The 14,516-nt window shown below is 35.8% G+C and overlaps 1 protein-coding gene across 4 annotated transcripts in view; it reads left to right on the top strand.

The window, feature by feature from the left end:
* The window catches only part of RB1CC1 (RB1 inducible coiled-coil 1), a 101,965-nt gene that overhangs the window by 19,146 nt on the left and 68,303 nt on the right, over positions 1–14,516 (top strand). For all 4 annotated transcript variants that reach the window (XM_037143604.2, XM_037143603.2, XM_053661216.1 and 1 more), the window contains 2 exons: positions 12,990–13,105; positions 14,031–14,149. In XM_037143604.2, the coding sequence (XP_036999499.2) occupies positions 14,079–14,149 (71 nt within the window). In that variant the 5' untranslated portion in view covers positions 12,990–13,105; positions 14,031–14,078. The remainder of the gene's footprint in view (positions 1–12,989; positions 13,106–14,030; positions 14,150–14,516) is intronic.

Below are 14,516 nucleotides of genomic sequence, written 5' to 3'. Positions count from 1 at the left end.
TTTGGAAATACTTCAACAGACCATTAGAAAGTGTAATAAGGAACTAAGCGCACCTAAAGAACACAGTAATTGAACTAAAAAACATATTAGAAGGAATCAACATCAAATTGGCTAATTCAGGAGAATGGATCAGTGACCTGGAAGACAGACGAGTGGAAATCAATAAGAATAGTAGACAGAATTCTTTAAAAAATGATAGTTTAAGGGACATTTGGGATAATGTCAAGTGCTCAGACCATCACAGTGCAGAAGTCCCACAAGGAGAAGGAAGGGAAGAGAGGAAAAGAAGCTTTATTAAAGAAATAATGGCTGGAAAGTTTCTTAACCTGGGAAAGGAAACAGACGTCCAGGTCCAGGTCCAGGAATCAAGGAGAATTCCAAATATGAGGAACCCAAATAGACCCACACCTTGACATATTATATTTAAAATGACAATGGTTAAAGCTAAAGAGATTCTCTTGAAAGAAGCAAGGACAAAACAATGAATTACTTGCAAAGAAAACCCCATAAGACTATCAGTTGATTTCTCAGAAGGGAGTGGCATGACGTGTTTAAAGTACCAAAAGAAAGGAACTTCCAATTTAGAATAATCCAGTAAGATTATCATTCACAATTGAAGATGTAAAGAATTCGCTGGCGTGGGTGGGGGAGACTTCCGCTCATTAAACTAGCTTCACAAGAAATGTTAAAGGGTCTTCTTTAAGCAGAAAAGGAAAGGCCATAACCAGAATAAAAATATGACAGAGGAAAATGTCTCACAGGTAAAGCTAAATATTTAATGAATACAAGGAATCAAATTTAAGAACCTACTCCAAAGATAAAAAAAAAAAAAATCCTGTAGTAAATGTCATCTCAAGCTACAATAAGTATTTAGGAGATAAACAACAAGAAGATCTACAACATGACAATAACATAAAACATGGAGAAAGGAATCAAAATGTAGACCTTATGGAATATATTCAACCTTAAATGCCTTCATCTTATTTAAATTGACTGCTGTAGCTATAAAATGATAGGCATAAACCTCATGTTAACCACAAAATAAAAAGCTACAAAAGATATACAAAGAATAAAGAGAAAGTAGCCCAAACAAAACAATAAAGAAAACTAGCAAACCGAAAGCAAGAGATTGAGAAGGAGAAAGGAACAGAGAACTATAAAAACAATGAAAAAACAGTGGACAAAATGGCAGTAAGTATCAATAGTTACTTTAAATGTGAATGGATTAAATACAATAAAAAGATGAGATAGCAAATGGATTAAAAAAACATGATTCATCTATAAGCATCTTGCAAGAGACAACACTTCAAGTTAAAAGACGGGAAGTAGAGAGATAGAAAAGAGGTATTCTAGGTAAAAAGAAATGAAAATAAAGCTGGGATAAAGATACGTATTACCAGACAAATAGACTTTAAAACAAAATAAATGTAAAATATAAAAAAAAAGGATATTATTATAAAGGAGTCAATTCTAGAAGTTAAGAGTTGTAAATATTTATGCACAAAATATCTACCTAAATATCTATGTCCTTTATGTTGGACATAAAGGTGATTTTGATGAACATAAAGGGAAGTCCAAAGTAATATATTAATAGTAGGGTATTTTAGTACCCTTCTCACATCAATGGATAGATCATTTCAATAGAACCTTAATACAGAAATAATGGCCTTAAATGTCACATTAAACCAGACTGATTTAATAAAAATTTATAGAACATTTATTTCATCCCAAAACTGCAGAAAACACTTCTGTTTTCAAGTGCACAGGAAACATTCTCCAGGACAGATCACATATTAGATCACAAGAAAAGCCTTAATAAATTTAAGAATAGTGAAATCATGTAAAGCATGTTTTCCAACCACTATGGCATGAAATAGAAATCAACTGCCAAAAGCAAATACATGGAGACTAAACAAACTATCTTGGAACCAATCAAAATGAAAACACAACTTTTCAAAATTTATGGGATGCAGCAAAAGCAGTTTGAGATTATAGCTATACAGGCCTACCTCAAGAAACAAGAAAAATCCTAAATTAAAAAAAAAAATCTCCACCTAAAGGAACTAGGGAAAAGAAAAAAAAATAAACAGAAGGAAACATAGTTAAGAATGGAAATAAATGGAATAGAAATCAAACAAAACAGTAGAAAAGACCAATATGACTAAGAGCTAATTCTTTGAAAAGATAAACAAAATGGACAGACCATTAGCCAAACTCATTAAGAAAGAGAGGGCCCATACAAGTGATTGACAATGAGAATCATAACTAACACACCACAGAAATGCAGATATCATAAAAGAATACTAAGAACAATTTAGTGCTAACAAATACAGCAATCTGGAAGAAAATGGTACATTTCCAGAACTATATCCCTTTCCATGACTGAATCAGGAAGAAATAGGATATCTAAACAAAATAGTTACTGGTGATTGGAGCACTACTTAAAAAGCTACCCAGGACCAGATGGTTTCACAGGTGAATTCTACCAAGCATTCAAAGAAGAACTAATAATACTTGTCCTTTTAAAACTATTTCAAAACAGTTGAAGAGAAAGGAACACTTCCAAACTTACTCTACAAAGCAAGCACTACCCTGATACTAAAGCCAGACAAAGATAATTACAAAACAAAAGTAAGTTGCAGGCCAATATCCCGATAAACCTGGAAGCGGCAATTCTCAACAAAATACTAGAAAACGGAATTCAGCAGAACCTAAAAGGACTATACACCCTATCCAAGTGGGATTCATTCAGGGAATGCAAGGATGGTTCAACATCTGCAAATTAATCCACATGTGCATCACATTAACAAAATAAAGAATAAAAACTATAGATCATAGATCATCCCAAAAGATACAGAAAAAGCATTTGACAAAATTCACTATGCTTTTATGATAAAAACTCTCAACAAATTGTGTGTAGGAGGAACATAGCTCAACATAATAAAAGCTATATATGACAAATCCACAGCTAATGTCACTCAATGGTGATGAGCTGAAAGCTTTTTTGATACAATCAGGAACAAGACAAGGATTCCCACTATCACTTTTATTCAACATATTGGTAGTCCTAGCCACCACAGTGAAACAAGAAGGGAAATAAAAGTCATCCACATCTGAAAGGAAGAAATAAAAACTGCCAGTATTTGCAGATGACATGGTACTTACTATGTATAGGAAAACCTTAGTATTTCACCAAAAAATTAGACTTCATCACTGAATTGGTAAAATTACAGGATACAGAATCAACATTTAGAAATCCATTGTGTTTCTATATACCAGTTGATGAACATATCAGGAGGAGAAATTAAGAAAACAGTCCCATTTACAATTGCATCAAAAAGCATAAAATACCTAGGAATAAATGTAACCAAAGAAGTGAAAGACCTCTACGTTGAAAACTGTAGGACATCGAAGAACACAAATAAATGAAAGCAAAACCTTGCTAATGAATTGGAAGGATTAATATTAAAATGTTCAACTACCTAAAGCAATGAAGAGATTCAGTGCATTGCCTATTAAAATACCAAAGGCATGTTTCTCATAATTAGAACAACTAGTCCTAAAATTTATATGGAACCACAAAAAACCCTGAATAACCAAAGAAATTTTGAGGAAAAACAAAGTGGGAGGTATTAAGTTTTCTGATATCAAAGTACTATACAATAAAGCTATAATAGTTGTAACACTGTAGTACTGGTATAAAAACAGAGCTGTTGATCAATGGAATAGAATAGAAAGACCAGAAAAAAGTTACATGGTAAATTAACCTATGACAAAGGAGTCCAGCATATACAATATGGTATAAGGATAGTCTCATCAGTGAGTGTTGCTGGGAAAACTGGACTGATACATGCAAAAAAAAAAAAAGATGAAATTAGACCAATCTCTTAATACCATATACAAAAATAAATTCAAATAGATTAAAAATAAACTCAGTTGGATAAAAGACTTAAATGTAAAACCTGAAACCATAAAACTCCCAGGATAGAACATGGGAAACTCTTTGACATCGCTCTTAGCGGTATCTTTTTAGCTACATCTTTTCTGGCAAGGAAAACAAAACAAAAAAAAATGGGACTATGTCAAACTAAAAAGTTTATGTACTGCAAAGGAAACCGTCAACAAAACAAAAAGACAACCAACTGTATGGGAGAAGATACTCACTAATGATGTATTTGATGAGGGGTTAATATACAAAGTATACAATATGAGGAGCTCATACAACTTAACACACACAGAAAAATTCATTTAAAAATGGACAAAGGATGTGAATGGACATTTTCCAAAGAGGACATATGGGTGACCAACAAACATGAAAAGATGCTCAACATTATCATCAGGAATGCCACGATGAGTTATCACCTCACACTTGTAAGAATGGCTGTTGTCAGTAAATCAACAAGTAACACATGCTGGCAAGGATGCAGAGAACAGGGAACCCTTGTACACTATTAGTGGGAATGTAAATTATTGCAGCCACCATGAAATAGTATGGAGATTCCTTAAACAATTAAAAATAGACCTGCTATATGATCTGTCAGTTTCTCCTCTGGGTATCTATTAAAAAAACTAAAGACACTCATTTGAAAAGATATATGAGCTCCTAGGTTCATTGCAGCATTAGTAGTAATAGCCAAGATATGGCAACAGCCTAGATGTCCATCAACAGATGAACTGATAATGAAGATGGAGAGAGAGAGTGAGAGAGTGTGTGTGTGTGTGTGTGTGTGTGTGTGTGTGTGTACTGTGGCTGACAAAAGTAGGTTTGCAGTGTTCTGCAAATAACACAATAGTAGATAATACAAGAATGAACTCTTGTTTTGCATACTCAAGTGTTAACCTACTTTTGTCCCTCCATACACATATATAATGGAATATTATTTAGCAATGAAAAAGAATGAAATGTTGTCATTTGTGACAACATGGATGAACCCTAGAGTATAATATGCTAAATGAAATAAATCAGAGAAAGACAAATACTGCGTAATATTGCTTATACGTAGACTGTAAAAAACAAATGAGTAAGTAAAACAAAATATAAACAAACACAAATATGGAGAGTAAGCTGGTTGTTGCCAGAGGGGGGGTATTGGGGGATGGGAATAAAAAAAATACTGATGAGATAAAAGAAAAAAAAGGAATCACACTAAAAAAAAGACAACCTGAAGAGCAGTAAGAATCAGCTCCTTTGAAGAGTATGGGAAGTGAGATAAGTAGGTGATGCTAGTTAGTAGTCACACTGAAGAGGAGGTCTGCATGCTTGTTATCTAGACTCTTGTAGGTTTTTTATAGAAAAAAGAAAGGGCTACTGTTGATCCAGGGGTTGGTTTTTCACTGCTCTACCCACCCCACACCATTCCTTACATATCCAACTTTGTTTTATAATGCCTTTGACCTTGTTAAGGAAAAAAAAAACAAACAAACCTTACCTTGTCGCATTTTAAAGTGTTCTGCCATCCCCCCCTTACTTAATTCCAGAACTGTTGTATTTAGAAAAATAAAAACTTAAAAATGGTCATAGAAAGTGGTAAAATGTCAAGTCATTGAAGGTGATTACATATGTTTTAGCAGTACAGTCATGTTTTTCTTTTTTTTCCCTAGATCAATTGTGGATTTTAAGTTTGGTTGTACTGCTCTTTTGCAACATGTCTGCAAAATGATTGAGCTTTTTTTATGCCACAGTTTGGTCATTGGATTGATGGGCGTAAAACTAATCTTTCTCACAAAAGGAATTGTGAGGGCATCATGTAGCTTAATAATCTTTAGTTCATTAGGCCAACAACATTGTTATCTTTAAAGAATAAAGCAGAAATGTGCAAGCATGTATTTTGGAATTGTTTTTAGAAGATAAATGCCTTTTTAAAAATTATTCTTTCTGAAAGTAGATACAGAGTTTGTGTATAGATAAAAATATTCATGTTGCCAGAATATAAACTTCATGAGTGAATACAGTTTTTTCATACTGTTGTCTGTTTTATTCCCAAAGCTAAGAAAATGCCCAGGACATACCAGATTCTCAAGTGATATTTATATTGAATATTGTAAACTGACCTGTTTTTAAACCCCTGGAACTTATATTTACCAAGGTTTGGTCTCTGTAGACAAGATGAGTACCTCTGAATGATACTCCTCATCTGCAAAAGGAAACAGTGATGAGATGGATATCTTACATGTTACAAAAAATAAGTAAAGTAATGACTACTACACAACTGAGTATAATGACTGGTGTATAATGAGTTGCTTAAGTGTTAGTGATGATTATTTTATGTTCCATTTACTTCGGGCATGTGCAATAAATATGAGTAACTGGTGGCTGTAAAGTCATAAGCCTGACATTTACTCACAGACCGCCATCACTAGTAGACCCATGGGGAAATGTTGACTGATCTTACTAGTTAGATTTTCTCTGTGCTATTCTAGGATAGTCCTTTAGTGGTAGCTTACAATAAGGATGTAGAGTGTGAAAAATCAGATGGGGGCTTCTGGTTAAAGCTGCCTGTTTGATGGCCATAAATAATAGATAATGGATGAAAACATGGGATATCATTTCTGGGTAGGTCAATGATTCCATCCTGTCATTAACTTCACTTAGAAACTGTTACCCAGCTAGTGTAGCTCAGTGGATTGAGCACAGGCTTGAAAACCAAAAGGTCACTGGTTTGATTCCCAGTCTGGGTGCATGCCTGGGTTGCAGGCCAGGTCCACACTAAAGGGTACGTGAGAGACAACCACACATTGATGTTTCTTTCTCTCTCTTTCTCCCTCCCTTCCTCTCTCTCTTTAAAAAGAAAGAAAGAAAGAAACAGTTAGACTGAGAGCTAAAGGACAAATAGTAGTATCGAGTATGCTTGGATAATAGAACCAGAACTTTTAGAACCACTGTAATCAAAACTATCCTTGAAATTGTTTACATTGTTCATGAAATATGACAGACAAGTTCTCAAATAAATTTTGTTCGCTTGGCTTTTTTGTTAGCATTGTTAATGATTGTGGTTTCTTAGGTTGAGCTGTTTCTCTGGTGACTATCAGATTAAGAGATTGGTGTTTATTTCAATGCACACAGTAGCCTCTACAACTTGTCAGAATTTCTTTCACTTACCATAAGTACTATGGAACAGAGGAATGGCACTGAGGTCATTTTTTCTCTTGAATAATTTCTAAAGCCTCTGATGGATTGAGAGCATTATTGATCCAGATCATGAAAAGAAAAGAAAGATTGATGGACTGTCCAAAATGAAGAAGAATAAATAGATTTTACAACTAAATCTAATATATTACTCTGAATGGGATCCTGAATAGGGGGAACACTATAACATATTATTGGGGCAGTAATTTGCATGTGGACTGTGGGTTACATAATAACACTGCATCAGTGTTAAATTTAATGATTTGATCAATGTACTGTAGTTATGTATGAGAAAATCCTGGCTGTTAGCAAACACACGAGACATCTGTCTGCAAATTACTATCAGATTGTCCAGGGGAAATATATGGAGAGAGATGTATGGAGCTGGAAGTGGCTCAAATGATAAAGCAAATGGCTGAAGTTCAAACTCACTAGTAATCAAAGACAGTATTTAAATATAATTTAAATAATATTAGGAAGCATGTAAAAATAAGATACAGTCAACTGGTTGACCAAGTATATTGCCTGAGGAGCATAAATTGCTAAAGGAATCAATTCTATAGTCTTAATTCTAATATTTGAATGTTTTAACCCAGCAGTTTTACTTAATAGGAACCTACTTTATGGAAGTAATCACAAGCATAAGAAAAATGTATATCTGTGAGATTAAAAAAACAAACCCTGGGAATAGTAAGTATATAAATTGTGGTGAATTTACAAGTTGGAGTGATTTGTTGACATCAATATTAATGTTTATAAAGCATTTATAATACTGTGGAAATATTGCTATTAAGTAATTTAAGTCAGGATATACTAGGTCATGCTCTGGTTTGAAGTACTCAAACTTTTGCTGACTTTTAACAATATTTTTTTCACTCTACAGGGGTTCACAGGGGACCTTGCTTATTGTTACTCACCCAGGAACCTAGCTCTGTTACCTGCAGGCTATGAAAATCAACTATATTTGTCACTTTAATCTGTTGGCTTCCTGACCACTTCTTTATTCATTAAAAAATGTGATGCTATCTGTGGCCAGGTAGCTTAGGTGGTTGCAGTGTCATCTGATGCACCAAAAGGTTGCGGGTTTGATTCCCAGTCAGGGAACATATCTGGGTTGTGGGTTAGATCTCTGGTCAGTGAGGTGTGTGGAGGCAACCAGTCAGTGTTTCTCTCTCTCTTCTCTCTCCCTTCCTCTCTCTCTAAAACCAATAAACATATCCTCAGATGAGGATTAAAAAAAGGATTTGGTAATAATCTGTAGTATAATAGGAACATACGTCTTATATGTTAGCTAGGTGGAACTTTAGTATCTGTTTAGTTGGGCCAAGTCATTGGGGTGTGTTTGTAAAGTATTTGAATTACCCGTAAATGGTGGTAGTGGGCTTATTAATGAGATGGAGCCTTATTGTCATGGAGATAATGATGTTGGAAAATTTAGGGCTCTTTCTTTGAGAACAACCTGAAGAAATTCTGTGGTAGATGTCAAGCATGTGACTTCTAAGCAGTTTTAACAAGGATATAGAATAATATTTTACTAGTATAGAAGTACAATTATTTTAAAATTATTAAATTTAAAAATATTTAAAAGTTATTCATTTTTATTGAGAAAATATTTTAGAGCTAGTTCTAAGGAATGCATAGGCTTTGCTGTAAAGAAGTGTGCCATTCAGTACAAGTGAGAAATATGAAGAGAAACATCAAAATATATGGGAGCATAAAAGACAAGAGTACACAGCACAGTTAATGATATGATTGTGATTAAATCTGTGAAAGAAAATGTTGGGCTGGGAAGTAGGGCAAGGGGGAAGGAGTATTTTCAGTAGGGAAAACAGCTCCGATGAGGGCTCAAAGACTTTTAAACTGTTTTGTTTAAAGAGCTTAAGCGATTTGGTGTTTGGGAGTTATGGGGAGGAAGAAAATAGTTAAGTTGTGGTGGAAAAGAAGAAGCCATACAGTTTTTGCTGTCTTATTGGATGTTTTTGTATAGGTTTAAAGAAAGAGAAGGTATAATTGGACTGCCTGGGTTTGATAACTGATGACATTATTTAAGTCCTTAATTCTTAGTTTTTGTTTTATAAAATAATAATGATGATATCTGCCCACCACAAAGATTCTTGAGGATCAAATGAAAGAATTTCACTTAATAAAACATTTAGAGTGGTTGTCTGGAATATAGTAAATACTCATAAAAGGCAGCTGCTGTAAAAAAATCTATCACAGCTGATTTACAATAGCAGTGAGCACGATTAGCTGAGCATTTAGAGTGGTCTCTTTGAAGGTAATATGGATGTTGGTGGACCAGGGATAGTGGCGATATGGAGCAGTTTGTAAATATCCAGAATCAATGAGGGCTTGATTTCAGGCAGGAATAGATAGTTAAGTATTTGTGTTAGAATTGGCTAGGTACAAATATTTACTTATATATATCTCCTGAGGAAAATGACAGACCTAGTGAATGTGAATTCACCCTAGAGATTGGGTGAATGTAGATTCCATCAACAAATAAAAACAGAAAAACATTCATGACTTCTGCCAAGATGGAGGCATAGGTGGAGACGCCGTGCTTCCTCACACAACCAAGTTTAGAGACAACTAAATAATAGCAACAGAAAACACAGCCAGAACACAGAAACTTGAACTTTTCGGAAGTCTGATAACAATAAATTCTTCAGCCTGACAGGTAAGAGGGGCAAAACCAGCAGCTGGCAGAGCGGGGTAGCACAGGAAAACTCGGTCAGACAGAATCCAGGCGCAGGGTTGGACCTGGTGGGCAACTCAGCAAGCAATCGCGGGGAAACAGTGAGGGAGCAGGGCCGTGGGTTGACTGTGGTTGCACATTCATGTGTGGATAGACAAGCAAGGGAGTGGGCGATTGGACGAGAGCCAGCAGCCCCAGCGGCAAGCTGCGGTGGAGGGCACCACCATTTCCCTGCTCTGACCCCGCCTCCACATAGTGTCATAATCCAGCGACCTAAGTGGCCCTGCCCCAGTGAACAACCTAAGGCTCTGCTCTTCACCCAGCTGTGAGAAACAGCAGAGGGGGCCGCCATTTACCCGCTCTGACCCCGCCTCCACATACAGAGTCACAACCCAGCGACCTGGGAGTCCAAGGCTCCGCTCCTCAGACTTAAGGGGCGCAAATGGACCAAAAATGGCTCAAGAAGATCTCAAAGCCCCAGAGCCAATAAATCTAAGCGATGAAGAGATAGCAGAAACTCTCAGACGCACAGTTTAAAACACTGGTCATCAGGATCCTCACAGAACTGGTTGATTATAGCCACAAATTAGACAAATATATGAAGGCGAAACTAATCGAAATGAATGGAATTGCACAGGAAACCAATAGCGATGAAAAGGAAACTGGGACTCAAATCAATGGAGTGGACCAGAAGAAAGCAAATAATGGCCAAACAGAAAAGAGTGAAGAAGCAAGAATTCAAGAAAAAGAGGAGAGTCTTAGGAACCTCCAGGACATCTTTAAATGCTCCAATATCCAAATTATAGGGGTACCAGAAGGGGGAAAGGAACAGCCACCAGTAGAAAACTTACTTGAACAAATACTAACGGAGAATTTCCCCAATCTGGCAACGGAAATAGACTTCCAGGAAATCCAGGAAGCTCAAAGAGTCCCAAAGAAGTTGGGCCCAAGAAGGAACACACCAAGGCACATCATCATTACATTAGCCAAAATTAAAATGAAGGAGAGAATCCTAGAAGCAGCAAGAGCTAAGGAGACAGTCACCTATAAAGGAGTCCCCATCAGACTGTCAGCGGATTTCTCAAAAGGGACCTTACAGGCCAGAAGGGGCTGGAAAGAAGTATTCCAAGTCATGAAATCCAAAGACCTACAACCAAGATTGCTCTATCCAGCAAAACTTTCATTTAGAATAGAAGGACAGATAAAGTGCTTCTCAGATAAGATCAAATTCAAGGAGTTCATCATCACCAAGCCCTTATTATATGAAATGTTAAAGGGACTTATCTAAGAAAAAGAAGTTTAAAAAACATGAACAGTGAAAGGACAACAAACTCACAGTTGTTAACAACCACACCTAAAACAAAAGCAAACTAAAAGGACAGCTAGATCAGGAGTAGAAACATAGAAATGAAGATCTCAAGGAGGGTTAGCAACAGGGGAGTGGGAGGAGCAGAAGGGGGGAGAAGGTACAGAAAATAAGTAGCATAGACAGTAGATAGAAAATTGATGGAGGGGCAAGAATAGTATGGGAAATACAGAATCTAAAGAACTTGAGACATGGTCATAAACTAAAGGGGGGGGTAATAGTGGGGATGGGGGTAGGGTGGAGGGGAATGAAGGGGGGAAATAGAACAACTGTAACAGCATAATCAATAAAAAATTAATTAAAAAACATATTACCCCCCTCAAAAAAAAACCAATTGAAAAAATGAGTACGTTAGGAGGTAGGAAAAAATAAGGAACTCAGTTTTAGAAACAGTAATAATGAAATGCATATGGAAATTTGGAGTTTGAGATGGGTTGGATAAATAACTTAGGTCTGTGGAGAGATTTGGGCTAGGTTTGGGAATCAGCAGTGGTGGTTACTGTAGCCATGGGGGTAGGTGAGCAGGGATGGTTGAGATCCTACCTGACCACTGGAGTGTTTCCAAAGGAGGAAGAGCCCAAGAAGGGGGCCTGCGGTTATTTATTGAATTCTTTTTCTTTTCTTAAATTTTATTTATTGATTTTTAGAGAGAGAGGAAAAGAGAGGTGGGCAGAGAGAGAAAGGAAGAGAGAGAAACATCTTTTTGTTTATTTATGCATTCACTGGTTGGTTCTTATGTCTTGACCAGGGATTGAACTGGCAACCTTGGTTTATCAGGACAATGCTCTAACCAACTGAGCTACCCAGTTAGGGTTATTGAATTCTTAATTATCTGCTGAGCACTATACTAATACATCAACATTTTTTCTCTCTTATTGTCATCGTATTCCTATGAAGTGGGATACTCTTGCTAAGTAAGAAATTACCACAATTTTAGCTGTTTAAAACAACACAAATATATTTCATGGTTTCTGGGCATGGCTTGGCTGGTTCTTTTATTACTGCAGGGTCTCTTTCAAGACTGTAGTGAAGGTGTTGGCCAGGAAGGCTAGGATCTTTAAGGCTTGACTGAGGAGTGATCTGCTTTCAAGCTCATGCTGGTTGTCAGATTCAGTACCTTGCAGGATTGAGGCCTTCAGCTTTTAGTTGACTTTTGGCCAGAGACCAACTTCATTTTCTTGCCACGTGGGCATCTCCGTATGGCAGATATTACTTCATCAAAGCTGGTGAGGGAGGAAGTCAGTTGGCAAGGCAGAAAGTATAATCTAGAAGTAGCTATCGTGTGGCATTTCATCACCTTTGCCATATTTCATTGATTAGAAGCAGATCATGTGCCCTGCCCAAACCAAGGGCAGTGGGAGTCAGGATTTCACTAGAGTATGGCTAACTGGAGGTTGAGGGGCTCTTTAAGGTACCATTTTTATTGCTATTTTAGAAAAGAAGAAACTTAAATTTTTAAGTAACTAACTTGAGTAATGGGGCCAGATCAAACTCAAGCAGTCTGGCTCTACAACCTGGTCTCTTTTATCTTTTACCATTATATTTTAAGAAGGAATGAAAAATGGTAGAGTTTGGCAGTTTGGAGAGTTCTTTGGAGATTTTTGTTTGATGTCTTTTAATGGAGTGATGTGAGCTGGAAATCACATGCTTGGGGTTTCACTGAATGCAGGTAGGAAAGAGACAGAGTAGAGATTACTCTTTCAGTAGGTAATTTTAAAATGAAGAGAACAGTAATCACATGTTATTTTCACATACAGAATTATTCTCTCTATAATAATCCAGAATTTTTTCTTTTTCAGTTCACTGAGTTTAACCAGTTATGCCATTCAGTTGCCAATATCAAGCAAAGCAAACATAAGCCAGTTTTAATCTGCTTTTTTAAGAAAAGTGGTGGTTGTTCTCACAGTGCCTGACGGTAAGTAAGAGTTCCTACCTTTACAGTACAATTTTCAGTAGATCTATAAAGAGTCTAAGGCATTTAAAATAATGATCCAGGAAGCATTAACTTTAAATACTTTGTTTTTTTCTCTTTTCCTGATAATTTTACTCTTAATGTCATGTGGAAAGAATATAAAGATACCTACTAGTTTCTGGAAATTTATTTATTGTTGTCTTTTACCACTTTCATTAATCTTAGTGATTTTGTTTACCTCCAGTTGTTAAAAATAAAATGCTAGATATTGGAATCTTTCTCTTTATTTTATAGATGAGGAAGTTTTATTTTATATATGGTGTATGACATTGACAGGTAGTTAATGGCAGAGTTGTTTTAAATATTCTGATTTCCAGGCTCTCTCTACTGTTCAGGAGGTGTTGAAACTGTTCGGGATAGAGTTTCTTACATGGAGGGTTTCGAGTGGAGAGGGAACTCAGAGGCAACTGAGTAGAAGGAAGTGGGACTAACTCTTTTTCCCTAACTTGCCAAGTTAGTGGCTACTTTTATTTGCTGTTTCTAAGTTTAACCTTAAGACTTTATTGTTAGAGGGAAAGAGTGGGGAAGAACTTTTCTTAGTTCTTAGTGAGTTAGAAAGATGTTTGACCAAATTTTTTTAATTTTTGTTTTTAGTTGTATTCTTAGTGTAGAACAGTATGACATGTACACAACTTTTTTAACCTGGCCTCTCTCTTTAAATTATTTTTATTGTAAAACACTTATGATTTTTACTAGTTTAATTTGTTTTTAAGCAACAAGTTTAATTACTAAATTGTCTACTTAGACATCATAAACATAAAAACTTGTCATCGTCATTTTTGTTATGTAGTACAACTATGCTGTGCCTTATGTGAGGGTATTTGTATGTGTTTTAAGTTTGACCACTTGTCTTGTCTCTTTCTTTTAGTAACTGTATCAGAGTGTGAGGTATAAGCCTACAGAATCCAGAGAAATCATGAAGTTATATGTATTTCTGGTTAACACTGGCACTACCCTAACATTTGACACTGAACTTACAGTGCAAACGTGAGCTGTATTTCTTTTTTTTTTCTCATCAGCTTTGTATTTTGTGCATGCAAAAGTTATTTGATTTGATTTTGTGAAAAGTATTTCTTTGATAATAAAAAGTAGTGATATAGCAAGTCTTAATACAGTATTTCATTCTAGTATATTGTTGTCTTTCTCTAAAATGCTGAAGTTAAAATCATTGTTGAGCTTTATTCTGATGTATGACATTATTCAAAATAAACAAATCATCCACAAACAGACATACTGATTTCAAAGCAAAGTTATCAACCGGAAGTTTTTATAGATGATTGCTATTCTGAGTTTCATAGGACACAGCTGAGGAGATTATTGCTAGATGTATAAAGCAACATATTATCAGTCACAT

This window comes from Artibeus jamaicensis, unplaced genomic scaffold (genome assembly GCF_021234435.1).
Source record: "Artibeus jamaicensis isolate MK-2021 breed Jamaican fruit bat unplaced genomic scaffold, CSHL_Jam_final scaffold_916, whole genome shotgun sequence".
Lineage (NCBI taxonomy): Eukaryota > Metazoa > Chordata > Mammalia > Chiroptera > Phyllostomidae > Artibeus > Artibeus jamaicensis.
The sequence above is the reverse complement of the archived record's forward strand: the minus strand, read 5'-3'. Positions and strand labels throughout refer to the sequence as shown.